Source organism: Onychostruthus taczanowskii, unplaced genomic scaffold, assembly GCF_017590055.1.
Source record: "Onychostruthus taczanowskii isolate IOZ18803 unplaced genomic scaffold, ASM1759005v1 scaffold8, whole genome shotgun sequence".
Classification (NCBI taxonomy): Eukaryota; Metazoa; Chordata; class Aves; order Passeriformes; family Passeridae; genus Onychostruthus; species Onychostruthus taczanowskii.
Genome location: NW_024505892.1, coordinates 9,054,518 through 9,075,663, shown reverse-complemented (window position 1 = coordinate 9,075,663; position 21,146 = coordinate 9,054,518). Strand labels below are relative to the sequence as shown.

Below are 21,146 nucleotides of genomic sequence, written 5' to 3'. Positions count from 1 at the left end.
TGAAGTCAGTGGAAGCTGATGGTTGAGTGGCACCTGGGGAAATCAAGCTGTTACTTAGCTATCTAAACCTGAGCTGAAGGCTGCAATTCTTGGCACTCCAATGTTGCCTTAGCCATAGAATAAAACTCATCTGCCTTAAATATATGGCAGAAGATGATAAAACTTCACCGACAATGAAAAAATCATATATAGAGTTGGATATTTTATGGTTTCATCATTACCAATAAAATTTTAGCATTGAATGAAAACAGAGTGAAAAAGAAAAGCTAAATTTTAGCCCAGACTATTTAATTTTTATGGAACTTTTTAGCCTTTAGGCTGAGGTTCCTCTCAGTATAATTATAATGAGGACAATGAAAATTAAAATGCGGACATTTTTGTCATCAGAAATAGTAAATGCTTTAAATCTCACAAAAACTTTTTCTTCATACATTAAATTAGTTATAAATACTTTTCTGAATAATTAACTTTTGGGTTTAACTGATTCATTACACAGAAACATTGTGATTTCCAAAATATTTTAAATAGGGCTTAACTACTTAAGTCTACTAAAGTAACAGTGGTATCAGTGTGGAGTGGTGATTCGTGGCTTTGGTGTTTCATTTCAGTCAGACCATTACTGAACTCATATTTCCATATGCAAAACTTATTCTCCCTCCTCTCCTTTTTAATATTATTATTAGCAGGATGTAACTTAATGATTAGAAGGCTGATTCTCTGTACTTTTCCAGAGTTCATCACATTTTAATAATTTATAGGGATCTACTTAAACCACTGTTTGAATTTTTTGAGAAGCAATTGAAGCCTATGATTATTTAAAGTAAAACCATTTTCTTGGAAAGAAAGTAGCTCAACCCAGTGGAAAGAGACTAACACAGCAATCTGGTCACTGTTTAAACTAAATGGGAGTAAAAGGATTAGCACTGAGGTATAAACCTTAAGATTTGAAACTGCTTAAATTAGCATGGCTGTTACAATCCCATTTTTTTTCTAGTATCATACAAGACTAACTCTGAAAAAAAAGATCTACAGTACCATAACAACAGTATTATTTTGAGACTTTTGCAAACAGCAGTGGTCTTAGGCATAATTATTAGGCATTCTTTAAGATTACACTTCACATAAATTGCTGAATAAGATCACACCTCACATAAACTGCTGAGTTGCATTTACAAAAATGGAAAAGCTATTCTTATTTCTATTATTATTATTATTATTATTATTATTGTTATTAGGTATAAAATACTACAACATTTTATAGTAGCTTTGTAAAGACTGCTTCCATGCAAATGTTCATTAGTGATGGTTATCAAATGCTGCATTAATATGCATCTAACAAAACATCATTTTATTATGGCTTTACCTGACCCAGTGAAAGTGTCAAGCGATGCATCTCCAGTTGTTGTTGCTGTTTCACTGTTGTTCATGGGTTCTGTTTTGACTGCAAGAAGAGACACTACATAGAAGAATAAGTAGACATGAGATTTTACTTCTAGATTTGCACTGGAGTCCTCATGCCAGTCTCACTAGTGGTAGTCCAGCTCAAACAAGCACACGTGCAACAGCTTCAACCTTTGCTCTAGCACCACACCGAGACAATCGACAGGAATCTGACAGGAATGCCCATTTATCTATACAGCTCTGTACCTGTGCATTCATCCAGCTATTGGTTTTAGCAACTGGAATATCTTCTGGGGAGATTTCAACATAAATTTAATTGATTCTAACAATATCCTAAGAGTAGCATGGAGGAAGGAAACATTAGCTGTCAAGGGATGTAGCACATAACAAAAATAGTTTTGCCTGACAAGTAAAACAATTATAATATGGTTTCATGATAATACAGAAGGAAATTTCACAGTGCCAGCACATTGCCTTTCCCCTTCCCTTTTACAGAGTCTGTGTGGGCCTTTTTGAGCTAGGCCACCAACAAGCAATTTTTCATAATTGAAGAGAGAAATTTAAAAGAAAAAAAAGCAAAAAAGCCAAAGAACTAGAGTAGGACACAAATGGCAGCTGTGACAAGTCAGCTTCTTAATCAGAGGCTACCAAACAGTTTAGTCTACTCTGAACTCAAATTTATTTCTTAGGGATCATCATGTAGTCTTACCATCCAAGCTGTACCTCAAAGCACAAAAAGCACCACAGAGGCAATACAAATTTTTGTAATTAAGTAAGTTAATGGGCAGAAGATTTGGCATGGACTTTTGTAATGGAATTTGGGAACCACCCATCCAATTGATGTGGTAAGAAACAGCAGTAGAGAATGCACTGCAGCTCCTATTAGCCTATCTGACCGGAAAACATGAAAGCCTCAACATATTAATGCAATTTTTTCATGGAGGTCAGTTAGGGTTGGGCGTGGACACTCATCACATGCTTATGGATAGCACAGGCTGGTGCCCAGGGCCACAGAGTGAAGAGGCAATGAAGACCTGCACAGGCAACCACCACAGTTGCATGCAGGTATCCAAATTCCAAGGGCACAGCCTGGGATTTGTGAAGAAGCCTTTGCAGTGACAGCCAGCCTGGCAGAGCCCCCCAGCAGGTCTAACATACGCCAAGGAAAGGCGTTCTCTGCCAGCTGGTTACCTGACGCCTCTGAGAGGCCTCAGCTAAGCTGACCAAAGCTCTCATCTGTCAACATCACTGCATCCACGTTTGACCGCACTGGCAACAGCAAGGGAAAGGGGGGAATTTCATGTTCTGAGCTGGCAATGTATTTTAAAACTATGGCACAGATTCAAGTCACCTAAATCAAGCGTATAAAAGGTGCCTACTAATCTCCCTTTACGTTTAGCTGAGACAGAGAGGAACTTCCAGAAGCTGATTCAGTCCAAGTATGACCTGAGCTGCCCTCAAGCTCACTGTCCCTCATACAGTCTGAAAAGGAAAAGGCAGTGCATGAGATAAATAAAGGATTTAGTTTCCTTGTAGAAAAAATGTGCAGAACAACACCTACAGACCCATTCTGCTATTCTTTCCTGTGCCTGTGAGCACCGTGAGCTGCTCATTAGGAATTGCACAGCCACCAGTAAAGCTGCCTGCGACAAGCCCTGTGTGAGCTACCTCGCCTACAAAATCACATCCCATTTCCAGTCACACTCCCTAATGGATCTTACTTCAGGAAGTCACATGGGATGCTGCTGATGTCTACAACTGTACAAGTGACCTGTGCTGAAGTCAGAGGGACACCTGTTTGGATCAAGCAGGAGAAATTGGGATGCATTTTTCTCTGTGACTGGTAGAGTGCCCTGCAGCGTTACCAGTGCACCAGTGCCAAACAAACCAAGTAATAGCTTCTGGTTTCAGTTACACAGCTGTATCTCTCCATCTATTCTCTGAGATTAAAAACTTTTTGAATGTGTGTCTTTTGAATTATTGTTTCTCTTTCATTATTGTTTCTCTTCCAGAAAACTACCATGTCCAAATAGTCTCCCTGCAAGCAGCAGGATATTAATTCAATATGGAGTCATTGGGGAAGAATTTTAGCCACATCTTTTCAAGCTGTCATGCACTCCTCATTTTGCTAGCTATTATATTTTCAATAAAAAAAAAAAAAAAAGCTGTGACAAAAACAACCCAAAATGAAAAAAATTAATTCTTAAGAGCAATAGAGTAATCAGGCATTCCCATTTCTATAATTATTTGAGAAGGATGTGATTTTATTTTCATCATATCAGTAAAAAACATATCAAGAAAACGTTCAAGGGTAATTTGTCACAAAATTATGGCCTCCACTAAACCTCTCAGTCACCTGGAACATGTATAGTTGCCTGAAGTATCAAAAGTATCTAAATTAATTTATTTGATGATTACTGCGTATGGATGCCTCTATGTACTTCTGCAAAGTCTGGGCATCTACCCACATGAAAAAAGAACTTTTTAGTACCTTTATCTCTTTTTGCTCAAGAAGGTATTTCACTATTGTCCATAGTGAGCTACAAATGTTCAGTATTGCATCCAAGGAGACAGTATGTGTTTAACTGAACAGAAACTTCAGTCATGAATTGAAATGTTTGCTTTAGAATTGCGTCTAGTTCTGGTTAATGCCAGCCGCACTGCACTGCCATCAGCATGAATAGACACGATCTTTTTACTTTCCCTGTCGAGCAAATAATCTAAAACAAAAGAAACTCTCTCCTGCACTTAACTTGAGGAAAAACATTATGTTGGCACTATTTGTTGGAAAATACTTATAGAAATTGTTTTTATATGTGCTTGACTTTAAACAGTTCTACTTTTTTGCATTCAGATTTCATGACAGTAAGGAATTCATCAAGGTCCTTCCTCAGTGTAGCTGGAGATTTTTACTATTACCTATTTTTCCTTATGTTGTATGCCATTACATAAAGAAGGGAAAAGGCACAAAGCTAACAAAAGAAAAAGAAAATATTCCAGCATCAATTTAAGATAACTAATTTTTATTTTTGTTGTTGTTTAATGTATTGAAAGAGTGAAAGTAAAATGAAAAGCAACTTCTAACTGGAAATACATTTGAGTGCTGCTAGCAGTTCTGTTTTCAGATGGGATAGAGCAAGCAGCTGTGTGCTGCTTAGTTGCCAGCTGGGCTTAGACCATGACAACACAGTGACAGAGTAGAGCTACATCATCAGGTGATGGGGCACGCGGTGTACAAGGAGACACAAGAAGCTGGGCTTGTTTTGTCCTAGGAAGAGGAGGCTGAGGGGAGAGCTAATTGCTGCCTACAGCTATCTAATGGGAAGGTGCAAAGATGACAAAGAACAAAGGCACACTCACCTCAAAACGTGCCCTGGGAAACAACAGGTGGGAACAGATACAAGCTGCACTAAGGGAAAAATTCAATTAGATGTAGGAGGAAAATTCAATGCTGCCTTGAGCGATATGATCTAACAGCAAAGTTGGCTCTGCTCTGAGCAGTTCTTGGCCCAAATGACCTCCAGGGATCTTGTCCAAACTTCATTGTTTTAAGGCTAACTCAGAATACAGCTCCCAACAAGAAACAGCTTCTGCAATAGACCTTGATGAAAGGACTTAGCAGATCAAAATGACTGCTATTCTGCTGATCACTTTTTTATTTTCTCTACAGCATTCCTCTATGTTGAGGACTGAGTTTTAGGGGGAAGAGGTGCTAATACTATGCATGAAAGAGGACAAGCAAGCACAACAGAAGTTACAGCAAAACAAATCTGATTTTAAAAGATCATGTAAAACAATAAACCACAGAGTTTCTCACAGGAATGATTTTCTTCTTTCCTTTAGCAAGTCTTAAGAGTTTTCCTGGGAATATACTCAACCAGAAGCACAATTCTAAATATTCTACTGCCTATGGAAAATTAGATTTAATACAGCTAACACCTTGTATTTCCTCACAACTAATAACTAGTACTTAAATTGTTACCTTCCACATTTACCTGAACATGCTGAACAGATAAAAGAGGCGACAGCTAAGATTGAGTTATCTTAATCTTCTTTAAACTTAAAATCTTGTCATTCATCATGAGCATTCAAATGGAACTTATTTTAGTGCAAATGATCTTTTGTGCTCAATTCAATTTTTTTTTTTTTGTACATTTTCTTTGCATATATGTTTTACAAATGGCAAGCTGATTCTGAGGGATTTTTTTAAAAGAACAAGTTTTTGAAGTCTTCCTAACTTTAGTCCAAGCCTGCACAACCTAAGCACCTGTGTAATAACTTGTAGAGAAACATAGTGATGCATGTCTACATCTATGATTAATTCCATATGTACTGTAACGATGCCACATATAGAGTTATTATAATTCTTACAACTTCTGACAATTAATAATACATGTCAGGAAACTCATAAATGAAAACAACAGCTTGGAAAATTTGGCCAAAATTTTGTAAAGTGGCAAGTTACATGTGGCAGTACATTAGACATAAGCTTTGATTAATAATGAATGTCTTCGTAGGAGTAAGAATACTGTCAACCTTGACTCGTGCTCAGGTAATCATGCAATGCTTTATTTAAAAACAAAAGAAAAGCAAATGGGCATTCTGTGAAAATTCCATCGGTCTGATTTCCACCAATGCTGACTACTGGCAATTCCCAGCAATGCTGAACACCACGAGTCAATCCCAGTCACTCAGAGCATGTAGACAGCTAAGCTAATTATAAGCGGGTTAAATTCTCCATGCTCATTAAATGACTTTCAAGCATGGTAAGGTAACTGCTTCTTGCAACTTCCTAACAGTTTTCTGGCTGTGGGAAAAGCCTTTGAGAAAGGGTAGGGAAAAAATGCTCAGGGTGAGGGGGAACCCCAGGAGAACGTTCAAACTGCATAAGACCAGAGCAAATGGAGAGAGATGTCACACAGCACTCGTGGAGACACACCGCACACGCATGCACTGTACCAGGGCCTCTCATACTTGTTGCAGAGGAGGGAGTACTGCAACTCAGCAACCAGTCTGCAGTATTTAACACAGTCATGTTGTCTCCTGAGAACAGGAATGGTACAACAGTTCATTCTCCCAATGTCTGTTCAGTGTAAATGAATAGTCTTTAAGGCAAAGCAGTATTTTGGCACTTTAGGTCAAGCCTTTTAACTGAACTGTATTGGTTTTGTCAGTATTATTTTAACTGGTTTATTTATGCATGTTGTATAATATAGAGGCATCCAGTTACTATTGTTCTTTAATAGCATGCTGGAAGTTTTCTCTTCTTTTTATGCTGGAATAAGGATTCTGTTCAAAAATAGGATTCAGCCCTTTGCAAAGCTCAGTTACTCTCCCAGGCACATCCACTTGTTATTGACATTAACAGACTTTTGTTTAAATAGAGTAAGTGAATAAAATGCTGTACCTGGCCAGAAAGAACAAGCAAAAAAAAATTTCTTAGTACCAACTGTTAAAATAGACAGTAATGTATAAACTCTAAAGAAAGAACTCTAGCTTGACTCATATCCATGGTGTCATTTTCACGGACTGCACCTCAGAATGTGGCACCCTGCCTCCCACTGCTGTGGTAGAATTGGTCATCTGAAAGCATTGGAATATCTGTATTGCAGTTGCATGGCAGTGTTACAGTATCACCTACAGCAGTAATGACCAGTTACTGCTGAGGAAAATGTAACAATCTCTTTATTACAAACTTTCATTACCTCCCAAGAAATTAAATTCATCAGCAAAAAAAAAAAAAACCCCTCATATTTCCTAAGTCTAATTTTGATGCACTTTTCTTGGTAATGATTTTAATTTAACGTAAGTGCATGTAACTCAGGGTCTAAGAGTAAATTATTACTCATCAAGGAAGTGTGACACAGAAAATACAATTAATTTTGTAAGTTACCAACAGGTATAAGCAAACATTTAACACTGTGTTCAAATCAACCATTTCAAATTTTTCCTTATTTCATCTTTGCACTTTGTTTCAGTTCTGCCTCTTACTTCAGTTGGTGCAAATCAAAGAAGTGATATTGGAATTAGAAATTTACACTTCTATGACTGCCAATTTTTCATAATTCTTGATGGATTTATAAATGGGTATATGGTCATTCTTGAAATTATGGTAAAAAATGCATATGACTAAAAGCTATCCAAAACTTTCTGTGTGCCAGCTGTGTCTTATACTTACCTCCTGTTCCATTTGTTGTGACTGATGTGCTACTGAGATTAGATTTATCCAGTTTGGAACTACCTGGTGCATCACTGCTTCCAACAAGATTATGAGGACTGGCTAGATCCTGCATTTCCATAGACCTGTTAAAAAACAAGGTGACAGTATTAATGCATTGTGACAGTATCCAAAATAATCTGCTTTTTCTACAATAACTTTTTTTTTTTTTTTTAATATGGAGAGTTTGCAATGCACCCAGATTTTTCAAAAAATTTTTTTTTTTTTTTTTTTTTTTTTTTATATGGAGAGTTTGCAATGCATCCAGATTAACAAATCAGTGCAGGTTCCTTTGACATCTTTGCTTTTTACCAAACCTAGGAAAGTAGTTAACAGCAACAATGCCTTTATTTTCCACTCTTCCTTTAGATATTATGAAGTGACATGGGCTAATGAAAATTCCCCTGAAACACACCACAGAATTTGTGCATAAGAAAGCTGAAACAGGAACTTCTGCCTCTCATTATCTCTATTCCAACCACCAGCAGTTACTGCATCCACACTGAACTATAGGAACAGCCCATACAAGTGAATGAACAGAACTTTTGTGCACATCTGGAAAATTCTTCACTCCTACAAATGTGTATATTCTTCTTGGATCTCTTGATACTTGTTTTCTTCTGTGTAATTTCTGTGAAGCTTGCAAAATTTCAAGTGGGTTTAGGCTGCAATGAGTTCCAGCCTCGCAGTTACACTGGGGGCCTGCAGATGGCTTTCATGCAGTGACAACAGATCTGCCTTTCCAGACAAAGACAGAGCAGACAAGGAACATTTCTTGTTAGACCGGTAATTGCAACCCAATTTGCAGTCTGTGCTTGCCTACTCCTTCTTCATTTATATATTAATTACACTGATTTTTTTCCCCCAGAGAAACAATTTTGCTATATAGAAGCAACGTTGCCAACCCACGTGTAACAAGAGAATGATCTACCATATGTATACTCCAAAGGCCAACAGAAAGATTGACTTACAGAGGATGTGAAAGCCCTATTAACATTGTAGAAGGCTGAGATGGAGAGGAAAGAGATGAACAGCTGGAATGGTTCAGTAACAACAGCTCCCAGGTATTCATATTCTGACCAGGATAATCAATGGCAAATCATTAAGGGCAACACTCAACATTGTAAGAATTTATTTCATGTTTCACTTTGAAACTGCCTATCTTCTGTGCTCCACAGATCCTCCTCTGTGGAAAAACAAACAAACAAAACTCCACTACCTTTCCATCAAATATGGGTCTTCTGGCTGAATCTGGATTTTTTCCCCTCCAGAAAATGAAATTTTATTAGAAATTATCCGAATTTTGCACTCCTAATGCTGCTGATCTCCTGGATTATTTACTCCCTCACATTATATTCATTTAACCCAAGACAAAGATTCAGAGCTTTCATGTCTTGAATATATTCGAGAAAACATAGGAAATACTTTATCTCAACTGGGAAAATAAATGGAAGCTTTATCCAAAGCCACATGAAGCAAAGAATCCCATTCACTCAAATAAATGCCTCAGTCAACAATGAGATGCACTGGCTAAGCCATTGGTAGGATAGCCTGCCCAGCAGCACTCTGGAAGAGCAGGAAAAAACTGGTATTGCTACAGGCCATGCATCAGTGGGTAAGAATTTTACAGCTATATTCAAGGAAATGCAAAGGTATAAACTGAGATTTTAACTGCACTGAACCTGATTTCTTCATCAAATTGTGTATACATTTCTACACATCTGTCAGCAGTGCATTATATTTATTGTCTACTGGAAATGTGATCAGTGTTAGATTAAATAAAATGAACTCAGGTTGTTTACAAGTCTGCCACGTTTTGTTGAGCAGTTTCTGTATAAGTATAGCAGCTAAAGGTTAAAAAAAGTCTATGGGTTTCCATCTTGTATGTATTTAAGGGAGCAGAAGAATGCTACACAAAATAAACAACGTGTGTTTCATTGCATATACAGCGTAATGCTCCCCACGTGTTCACTTGGCAGTTTTAAATATCATGATTTCCTGTTGAAGTACGATCAGCACACAGATACCTAATGGGCAGATCCAGCTTAGATGGTTTACACTTGCTTTTTTCCCCTTGGTTTGCATGAAAGTTAGAACAATTTCTTTTCAGACAGGCATATGTCATTGCTACAGATGCACTTAAGCAGCATTTTAGAAGCAAAATCACTGGTTTACCTATCTGGTTTTTTAAGAAGTATCCATTTTAAGCACTTTTCACAGTCAAATGAATCAGGTTTTCCTAATCAAATCAGACCTTTTTTAAACCAGAAAATTAGGTCCACTAACTCTCATTTTCTTGGCAAAGAATATAAACAATCAAATTTTGTAAAATGAATACTTTTTGTTCCAAACGAGCACGACAGCTTCTGTGCAGGGAAGTATTTTTATCGCCCTAATTTATTTTCTGTAACAAAAATGACATCTCATCCGCAGACATGGCAAGTTAATTAACTAGAAGTATTTTTAAAGTAGTGCCTTCACAAATAGACATTTTTTCTGCAGGAGTAAAGGACATCTTGTACTTATTGGTAGTCCATTAAGAATAAAAAGGATATCCAAACCAATAAAATTTTCACAAAACCATGTGTATACATTGTATTATCCTGGGTGCTCCATCCTGTGTGAACAAGTACAGGGATTACTTTAATATATCCCTATGTGATTTATTTACAGAAGTGCACATGTTGCCTTCTGTGTAACACATATAATTCAATTCACATTTCTGGATATATTTAGTTTACCTTTAGCCTGAAATTTTCTCAGGAAGATGTAACACTTACTAAAATCTTATCTTCCAGTGAATGGAGGATTCAGGAAAAAAGCTTAGTAAAATGGACAAAATAATTCCAACATCTTGAATTCATTTTGTCAAACTAAATGTTTATCAGAGTCCTGCTTTCACTGACTTAATCAGAAGCAGGTTCAGGTTCAGTATGTGCTTTCCTGCACAAAAAAAAGTTTGAAAGAAATCTCTGAAGGACTAATTAATACTTCTAAGTTTATGCACCTATTTAGTAAAGACTGCTTTCTAGTAAATGCAGTGTGTTCCAATTTAGGTGGAATAAAGTTTATTGTTAAAGGTGCTTAGAAAACTACACTGTATAATTTTATTTTACATATTTTGTTTCTCTGCCAGGCACATAACTGAGCTTTTGTTTTTCTGTTCCTACAATGTCTCAAACTGCTTTTTAGAATAATTAAGTAAAATTCTACATTGTATAAAAAGATATATTTTGTCAGGAAATGGATTGGATAAGAATAAGTTTTAATTATGTCTTGACTGTTTGAAGAAGGTTTGCATTATTCCCAGCTTCTGAGCAAAAACCTGAAACCTGGCAAGACAGATTTGTCTTTTATTCTGCTTTGACTGTGCTTAAAGTCTTTGAAAGTTGCTATTTACACACACTTATTGGATCATTTCAGAGGCTTACTGGAAAAGTCTCTAAAACATCCCATGCCACAGAACAGTCTCCCAGATATCAGTGGGCTTTAACTCCAACCTGTGGACAACCCTACCCAGCAGAAAAAGGTTTGAATCAAAAATATATCCGTGTGGGGATTGTGGACCTTCCCCATTACAGCATATTCTGTTCCCCAGCTTGAAGTTACACCTTTTTAAGGGTTAGCCTATGCTCGGAAGTGAATTAAGGAACAGCATCCAAAGAGATAAATTCCACCCTGTTCTGTCCCATCTTTAGAAGTGTGGATGAGCAGAACTTGTGCCCCACCCCAGACCACCAGAGTGCACAGCCCAGCACCATAACCCAGCCTTGCACAGAAGGTGTAAGTAGGACTGATTATGATTGCCCCATGTGACAACTGCATCTCTCTATTTCTGTATAACTTACACTTGTGTTGTTTTAAAGGCAAAAAGCCCAAGTCTTCCTCCTACAGTTGTTTTTAAATTTCCTTGCCTTCATTATGATCACCTATTCATTTATGCACTGCTTTCTGCAGCACACATAAAATTAATTTTCAGAAAATCTGGGTTGCTATAACTGTATTATCCATCTACCTTTCCAGTTCAACTATTATTAAAGTGGATGAAGAGCTGGGTCCTTCCACAGCTTCTAACTCCATTGATTATTTATTAACTCTACAAGTAGAACCTATTTATAGAATTTTCTTGAAAGAGATGATGTTTTAAAATGGAAACTTTTGCTTCATAATCCAGTTCAAACTTTTGTTACCAACAAGATCAAAATATGAAATAATTTATCAAATATTTATAAAATAATAAATATTCTAACAAGAAAACAAAGAACTTCAAATCCCAGCCTAACCAGAACATTTCAAAATACCATTTCCTTTGTACAGAATTTGAAGCAAATCCAAATGACAGGAGAACTGAAAGAAGGACTAGATGGAGGTTATTTAAAATTGAATTATTTAGTTTAGTTTGTAAATAATCATAAATTATTTTTAAAGTATTTAAAATCCTTTGATAGGAAATTCGCTACATACATTTCTTTACCAGAACCTCATGAAACTTCACTGAGGCAAAAATGTATCTTATTATTATTATTACTACTATTATTATTATTACTATTATTGTTAGTTTAGCTTCACTCCTGCTTTTCTAGTATCCCTCCTGTTGTAACACCAATTCTTAAACACTACATACTTTCTCACAGAAATGTGGAGTCTTGTCCATTTAAGTTATCAGCCAACTTGGAGGTTCTGAAATTAAGCAAACTTTCCCTTTATTTCAAATTAAATTTTAGTGCAACAGGAAGGTTGGATAACAGAACTGTTCAAACTTGGCTAAATCTTTTTCCTAAGGGTATCAGCTCTCAGATCAACTACACTGTTTTGAAGACAAGTGGACTAATGGGTTTTTTTCTCCATTTCCCTTACAGATTTTTTCAGGCAGATCTTTCAGCCATGCTCTGAACAGGACAAGTGAGCTCACCTCTCTTTCACATGCAGTCTGAACTAGCTCATACAAGCCTTTATTCTGACACAAACAATCAAAATGGATGCACATACACAAATGTCATTTTACATAAAATCTGCAATAAAGTTTAAAACAATAAGTAATTTAGATAACAGCACTATTATAAAGGCTTTTTTCTAGTGTTTTGGGGTTCTGTTTTTGGGTTTGTTTGTTTGTTTGTTTTTTTGTTTGTTTGTTTGGGTTTTTTTTTTAAATTACATTCATAGTTAAACCAGATATATTTCATGTCTACTTGCACCTACAAGAACTGTAAATAATGCAATTAAAAAGAAGTTACACCAACCCTTCAAAGGCTACAGTGGGCAATAAGAAAGAGGGAGAAAAGAGAGAGATTCTGGATTATGGACAGGTTTCCAGGGAACATACAAATTCATGTACAGTAAACACAGATACATCCAATCTCATAATTCTTTGGTGCCCAATATACACAAAAACACGTGTTTAAGTGTATACACAACAAAAAACTTCCCAACACCTTTCCACAGAAGATCTCCACCAATAGTGCAACAAAACACACAGCCAAGAAAACCTCCTCAAACGAGTAATATTTCCAATCATTTCACCAACCCCAAAATAAAAGTTAATATTTTCTTTTCCAGGTGCTTTTACACTGTTTATGGCAGTCTTTGTCTTTTTTTTTTTTTTTTTTTTTTTTGGTCACTGTAAAAGGCAATGAAGGAAGAGCACAACCAATAAAATAAATCTGTTCCATTGAGACAACTACCCCTCTTGTTTTCCCTGGCTCATCAAGCCCACCTATAGATCTTCTTAAGCTTAGTAGATAGCCAAAATAGCAGAACTTTTGCTATTCTAGGCACAACATCCCAAAAGCTGCTCCTCCAACACACAAGTTCTGGAAGCTTGCCAGATTTAAAAACAAATAATAGTACTGGACACCAGTAAGACCTCCTTCCTGTTCTCCTTGAGGCCTCCTTTCTTAACTTGTAAAGCAGTACAGTGCTAAGAAGCAGTAAAATAATGTCATGTTATATTGATCAAATTAGCCAATGTTCCTCAGAGTTAAATTTTATTACTATTTTGTTTTAGCAATACAGAAAACAAGTGCTTACCTTTCTGCAATCATTTGGGGATTGAAGTACAGCTGTATAATTTCAGTTTCTTACTTGTTTGGAAGTACAGTGTCAACATTCATATTAAAAGAGTAATGAAAGAGGCAAAACTAAAGTCATATTCATATTCCAAGAATAAAAATACTTCCATCAATTTACAACCAATGTCAGACAGAGGGTAGCAAAGACAGGGAACCTTAGGGAAACAAAGAATTAAAACATCCAAGTTTTTCTACCATGCTAAGGAATACCACATAGGTAATTAAAAAAAAATAAAAATATCACAAGGCTGAGCTTTGCAAAACTGTAAGTATAAAGTAAGGGCTGTACTAGACTCCCTATGGACTACTCATGACAAGCTTGAGTATCACCATGCAGCTTCCCAGCACATGAGTTCAAGCTCATAGGAAAAGAACTCATACCCAGATATTGCACTAATTGCACTGTGGAGAGGAACAATAATTTGAGGAAAATTCAAAAGTGCCTGATTTTGTTTAAGAGTTTTTTCGATCTCGAATAAACTGCTTGTCCTAGAGAGGATGGGACTCCTTAGGTAATTCTTTGGGGCATAAAAGGGCACAAGTTGTGATTGTATCTCAGTTTTGCTTTCCTGCCTATTGTTCTTCACCTGGCTATTCAAACTAATACCAGGAGAAAAAACCCTCCTGCAGACAGTATTACTTTACAGGAGCTGTCTGACAGGCAGGCAGTGTCAGTGCCTGGGATGCACTTGATGCAGAGGGCTCAGCTGAGAAAGTGGGCGAGCAGGTTTGGTGACAAAGGACGGCATTGTAGCTTTGTGCCCCCTTACACCATTCACAGCTAAAGAAAAAGACATTTCTTTTAACAGCACTGCAGCATCTTCCCCACCCCCATTCCCATTTCCCCAGTTAAGCTTTTACTATCACCCTCCCTTTTTTGACCCTGTGCCACCTTGAGCTTCTCTGTGCTTCCTAACAATTAGGTGTCAGGTGTTTTTTGTCTTTATTAAATCTATGCTTCCTGCTTTTCTCACTGCAGGAGCAACTGTCAAAGGTTGAGAATTTTGTTGATCTAGTATACGGCTACTACTTTAGTAATAAGCTGATACTAATTTTTTTACTGAGAAGGATATATGTATTTGCTCTTTGCGACTCTAGTGAGAAGATATGACTATATAATGTGAAAGATAATTACTTAAAGATTCAAGTTTATTTTTGTTGGAAAGGAAAAACTGGTATTTTCTTCTTGTTCCTGAAAGTGAGAAGTTTAGCTTTGCTCTTACGATGATTAAACACACCAATTAATTTAGACAGCTTGGATTGTTGTGCTACATAATTGCTGAAAACTATTATTTGCTTAAAAACCAGTAACTGCATGGCTCCCCTTGTTTCTGATTGACTGAGACATTTTATTTCAGTTTAATGTCATTTCATGTGGTTTCCAGAAAACCACAGAAAACTGTCTATTCTAGTGCAGTTCACTCAGCCACAAATCCACATTACAATAATTTTTCACTGCTTTCTGACTTTTATTGGGAATGAATGTCATTTCCCTGTCACAATTAAAAGACAATGCAAAATTAATTTGGATTTCCACACTTTTGGATATAACATAGAATACCTAGAAGCCACTTCTGGATTTTCCTGTTAGACATGTAGCCGACTTGTCCAAAGCCAACAACGATTAAAATAAGTAAATAAAAATTAAGACAAATCAGGGGAGTGGAACTTACTAAGTTATTTACCTCAGCATAAGCTTCCAGCTCACATGCTCTATGCTCAGGAGATTGTTCAATTACAAAACAGATTCAGAGCAGGGAAATAGGCAGGCTGACACTGAAAAAGTAAGCAACAGGAGCCGATTTTTTTCCATATGCTCCTATTCCACATCATGTCTCCACTCTCAAGCTTAAATTAGGTTTGAGATGATGAAAGCAAATGATAGTTTTATATGGGAAACTGTTCCATTCTGATATAACAGACTAATGCACACACAAAAGGCAAAGCTATGCAGAATAATACCTTCTGACCAGCTGGATCCCAGCCTTTCAGGTATCTTTTCTGGGCTATCCTAATGTGAAAGCCATAGTTTTGATGGGATGCAACTTTGGCTCAGGGGTACACTCCAATCACTGGAGGAAGTATCTGGAAAGAGGCAATGTGGTGTCTGAATAGAGAATTCCCATCTTCTCAAGGAAAAAGGGAGCTGGTTGGAAAATACCACTCCAGAAGCCAGAAAGAGAACATCTAAACTAGTGTCAAGGGCCAGGGATTGAAGGAATAGCAAAACGCGGGGCTGGATGCTCAATTGTTTTACTTCACTGGCCCATCCCAAGCCTGGGCATGTGAACACAAAACACATAAAGATACATAGGCACCTGCTACTTAACAAAACCAAAAAACAAACAAACAAAAAACCACCCCAAACAAACAAAACAAAACAAAACAAAAAACAAAACAAAACACTAAAGTGGGTTTTGGAGTCCTTATGTGAATATTTAAGTAAATCAAAAGTGATAATGACAGCACAGTTCCACAGGAAGCTGTCAAGTATCCAACTTACACGAAATATAAACTACTAGTTTACAGATACATAGATCTAAAGGCAAGTCTTTGGCTCACAGGGCCACATTTTCAAAGATCAGTTCACCCAACAGCTTCTGATCACTTCCAGATGTGACGGGCACTTGCAAATGCTGTGGTTCTGACAACATGATGTGCTGTGTCATAAACAAATAACAAACACTTCTGTGGAGATGGCTGGAATGCAAACAGCAAGCCTGTGGCCTTCCCCCCGTGCCACTACTTCTGTACAACAACTGCTCACAGTCACATCTGAAAAATCTGATGGAAATTTCAGATCCCTTCTACATCTCTGACAGGTGAACACAAGGAACAGGTAACAAACCCAATGGCTGAAGGATCTCACAAAGTCCTTCTTTGGTGGTTGTGAGTCTGATTTGAGCAACCGACTATTTCTCACAGACATAGAGAAATGTGGAGATGATCAGCTCTGCCAATTACTAGCCTGTTGCTATTCTGTCCATTGTAAAACACAGCCTTCAAAATGACACTGCTTATTGCAGTCATAATATTATGAATTTAAATATAATAATGTCAACTGCATTCATGTCAGACAATATTTAAGCAAATACAAAATTGGGAAATCAGGGATGAAAGGCTGGGAATTTTGCTGTTGGCTTCAGCAGAGCCCGGACAGCATGATGTAAGTGTGAACTCATATTTTCAGAAAAAAAAAAGAGCAATGGGTGGGTTGTGTCTGACTCACCCTAAATTGAGATGTCTGTTATATTTCAAACTAGTTATGGTAACATGGTTCTTCTTCACCAGGAAATGTCCAAAGCAAAAGAAGCTCTTTTAGGTGTGCTGTATGAAGAGTGACCATACCTCATTTCAATGTAATTTCTTTAGCCACCAGTAAAGCGGCCTTGCTCACCAGCTTCCAGAAAGGATGAGTTATAATGACAGACTAGGCAGAATACAGGAGTTGCCAAAAACTTGTAGTTTTCATGCTCTATTCATATTTTAATGCAAACATTCTGAAACTTCTCGTGGTAAATACAATATACAGAGAATTACTGGCAATCAGTCTTAACATGGGAAACATTAACACATCTCACTTTTAACAGTGAAGTTCCCCTTGTAAATTAAACCTGATCTGAATCTTGGCTCCCAAGACAAATATTCTGTAGTTTACCTCATGTGGAGCACATTATGTTTGGCTCCAAAACAGTTTGTGTCAAAAGCAATTATTTCTGTTCTCTAATCGAAGCCCCAACAATGAGTTTGGGTTAGAATATAAAACAAATAGATGCAACTTGCTGACTGCCTGATACCTTAACTGCTTCAGCATCTGATCACTGTAAGGGGTAGCTGGGCACAGCCATTCTGGATGGCAAGGTACACTAGGTGTGCCGCACACATCCCTTGTCATTTTGCACAGGATGACCTTAGCGCCTGGAAGTATCTACAATAACTTTGCGTAAGTAATTATACTCAAAACAAAATCCATTATCTGAAGAAAGAGAGAGAATGATGTTCTGATAAAAGCACCGATGCTGGTTGTTCTTTACAACTGATATAAAATGACTACACTTCATTTTGATTTGCTGTTTGATTTCCCCAAGTTATTTTATAATCTGAAACTTAAAGCATACACACCTTTTTCATTTGGGGTGAAGTAGGTGATTTTTCTAAGAGTTAATAAATACGTGTCACTGAGAACTCTGGGGCACAGTTCCCCTCCCCTGAATTATCCCCTTGGGCCACAAGAAGGGGCAGGTAGCAGCTGCAAATCTGTAACACCTCCATTTCCAGCTCAGCCTGCATGCTGAAAACCCAGCCCCCAGGCCAGGGCATACATGCCTCCCTGGTCAGAGCCACAGGAGCAGGGCACCAGCAGAGCCACCACTCCAGCCCTCACTGCCCCAGCACACAAACAGCAGCCCTGGGAGCCAGCCTCTCCTTTAGAGCTCCCTCTGTTCAAAACACGGTTTACACCAAATGGTTGGATCTCATCAAGACTTCTGACATAGTGCTTAGCCTTTTAAAATCATTAGATGTTCACTTCTGTCCAAGTACTGAGGGAAAAACAAGGTGTCAGGAAACAAGCCCACGTCCACCCACGTCCATATTGCAGATGCAAGATTGCAGCTTTACTGCATTTAGCACAGGTTCCCCATTGGTTCCTCAAGAACCTGGTTTGTGAGACAGGGCAGGGTGCAAGATGTTCATAATAGCATGACTGCTTTGTATAATACATTTATTCTTGTTTCTCAGCAAATGTTAAAATATTGCTGTTGGGAAACATGGTATAATAATGAAATGCTAAGAGGGATGAAAGTGCTTCTCTGGTACTATTTTGAGAAAGTCATGAAAAGCACTAGATCTTTGAGAGCACAGGGGTTTATTTTCTATTTAATTTAATCTACATAATTAGAAGGAAAATAAGACATAAGCCTGAAATAACATAGGAATAAAACATGATCTTATGTCTAGTCACCTGCCAATTACTTCTACACTGAAAAGCAAATAAAATCCCAAAACCCTTAAAAATTAAAGTGACAGAGATTTAGTTGTAAATTGAAACTGAACTTAAACGGAATTCACCAAACAGGATGTCCTCCCTCTCTGCCCTCTTCTGCACTCACACCACACAATAAATAATTCTGTTAAAAAGTTGATCCGTGGAATTGCTTTATTTATTTGGGCACTGCATGTGCGTTTCTCCATAGCTCTGCCAAACATACCTTCCCACAGACTTGTTGCTTCAGTCCTGGGTCTCTCTTAAATGGCAGACACAAATCCCCTGTGAATTAGATTGAGACCATCATGCTAATTTTCACATTTAACCAAAACCAGATTTAAACTTATGTTTTCAAAGGTGGATGGCTAGTGGAAGGCAAGTATATTTCATGCTTTAAGAGGAGGTAAAGTTACTTCTTCTCTCCAAACGACATTAAGAAATTCCCAAAGAAATCTGACAACAATACAAACTCAGATCACAGTAAATTATATCACTTGGCAGCTACACTGGAGAACTAAGTCCAGAATTGCCAACAAAACTCAAGACACACATTTGGATATATGGAAAGCTTTGCAATGACTAACAGAAAGGAGCCTGCACAGGCATCTTGTGAGACCTATAAAGAACCTTATCAGTTTGGGTTTTTTTTTAATAAAAGTGTTCAAAAGGAGAAGATAGAACAGACAGACCATCTGCAATGTAACCACATAAAAGACCCCTGGGCAAATCCAAACCCATTAGCAGAAGTGCTTGACAAATCTGCCAAAGAGCCAGATGCTGCTTATGGAGGAGCCTCTCCCTCCTTGTCATGTGGATTCTCTGACTGCTGTTCCCAGAGGAGAGCAACACTGACTGGTGCTCAGACTAAGCTGAGTGTGGAGGGAGCTGAGGTACAGAACTGCTCTCTGATAAGGCTGTCTTAACACAAGGAGGGAAGGCAAAGGCTAAAATATTACAGCAGGCTTAACATGCATTTGCGTAATGTGTGGAAGATGCAGATGGTAGGAAAAACAAAAGCAAACTTGCAATTATTATTTACAAGTGGTCTAAATCACCTTATTTGCAAGTGATCTCTTTTTATCGGGATTTTTTTTCATTCTTTCTTGTCCTTAGCTGTGATAGAGTTAATTTCTTCTCAGTAGCTGTTGCAGTGCTGTTTTGGATTCAGCATGAGAATGTTTTGGTTTTGGTAAGTTGTGTTTATCCTAAGTCAGGGACCTTTTTCTTTTGTGTCTCATGCTCTGCCAGGGAGGAGGTATGCAAAAAAGGCTGGGAGGGAGCATAGCTGGGACAGGTGACCTGAATGGGCCAAAGGGATATTCCACACCATGGAATATCATGCCCAGCTTATGAACTGGATAAGTTACCCAGAAGTGGGGATTATCTGGGTTCTGGGACAGGGTCTGGCATTAGTCAGCAAAAGTGAGGCATCACTATCAGCAAACTATTGTGCATCACTTGTTTGTACTGTTTTTTTCTCTTTGATAATAATAATAATAAATATTATTATTACTATTATTTAGATATTTTACTATTATTAGATATTTTACTTTGTTTCAGTTATTACACAGTTTTATCTCAAACTACAAGTTTTACTTTTGGTTCTTCTCCCCATACCACTGGGGTGGGTGTGTGGAGGGTGAAGTTGCATGGTGCTTGGTTTGTAGCTGGGCATAAACCACGACAATTCTATTTTTGTTTCCTACTTATTTTTTCACAAATGACGGATCAGGGCCTAGTAGGATGGTAAGGAGGTGAATTCTGGTATGTTAAATATGAGCACAGCGTAATAACTGTGTGGTGTTAGTTAACTGTTTACTGAGTACATGGGACTGACTGATGACATTTAAAATGTGAAACATCTAGAAATTACACGTATTTCTCAAAAATATTTGAGAAAAAATGTGATTTGTGTAAAAAGCAAACCAATCTCAGAACAGGAGATTTGGATCTCAATGGCCATTTTCTTTTCGTTGTCTACTTTCTTCTTGGAATTTTTTCAGCTATATTTGAAGTGCAAAGTAGGTGGAATCAAATACTTTTACTATTCAGCCTGACCAATGGTAAAATATATTTAGAGTATACAAGAGGTCAAAGAAGCTGGAACAGAGTCTGATTTAGTTCTCCTATGTACTGCTGTAATGTGATATGAGAGAGCAAAAAATAGACCACAGGAGAAAGAAACAGAGCTCCTTCTCATTGTTATTACATGTGCTGCACACGTAAGAAGAAAAAACACTGCTATTTTATGGCTCAAAATCCAGTTAAAATTTTAGGATAAGGATCTAAGAGACTACTGGATCAAGCAAAAACATTTGTAGGTGCAATCCTAGGTTATCTTTCGCCCAAAATCAGTATTTACCCTAAAATATTCCTGCAGATTAAACAATTATAAAAGTTTGATGGATACATCAATTAATCCAGAAATCCTGCTCTCTTTAGCAAACTCTAAAACCACAAGTCACTTTGATCT

The 21,146-nt window shown here is 37.5% G+C and overlaps 1 protein-coding gene across 11 annotated transcripts in view; it reads right to left on the bottom strand.

Annotated features, from left to right (window-relative positions):
- EYA4 (EYA transcriptional coactivator and phosphatase 4) overlaps positions 1-21,146 on the bottom strand; it is a 143,931-nt gene that overhangs the window by 40,765 nt on the left and 82,020 nt on the right. For 10 of the 11 annotated variants that reach the window (XM_041423867.1, XM_041423868.1, XM_041423869.1 and 7 more), the window contains 3 exons: positions 7,580-7,704; positions 6,376-6,444; positions 1,364-1,456 (listed from right to left, as the gene is read on the bottom strand). In XM_041423867.1, the coding sequence (XP_041279801.1) occupies positions 1,364-1,456; positions 6,376-6,444; positions 7,580-7,704 (287 nt within the window). Of the gene's footprint in view, positions 1-1,363; positions 1,457-6,375; positions 6,445-7,579; positions 7,705-18,896; positions 18,943-21,146 lie in introns of those variants that run through there. The other variant, XM_041423872.1, reaches the window with a different exon arrangement.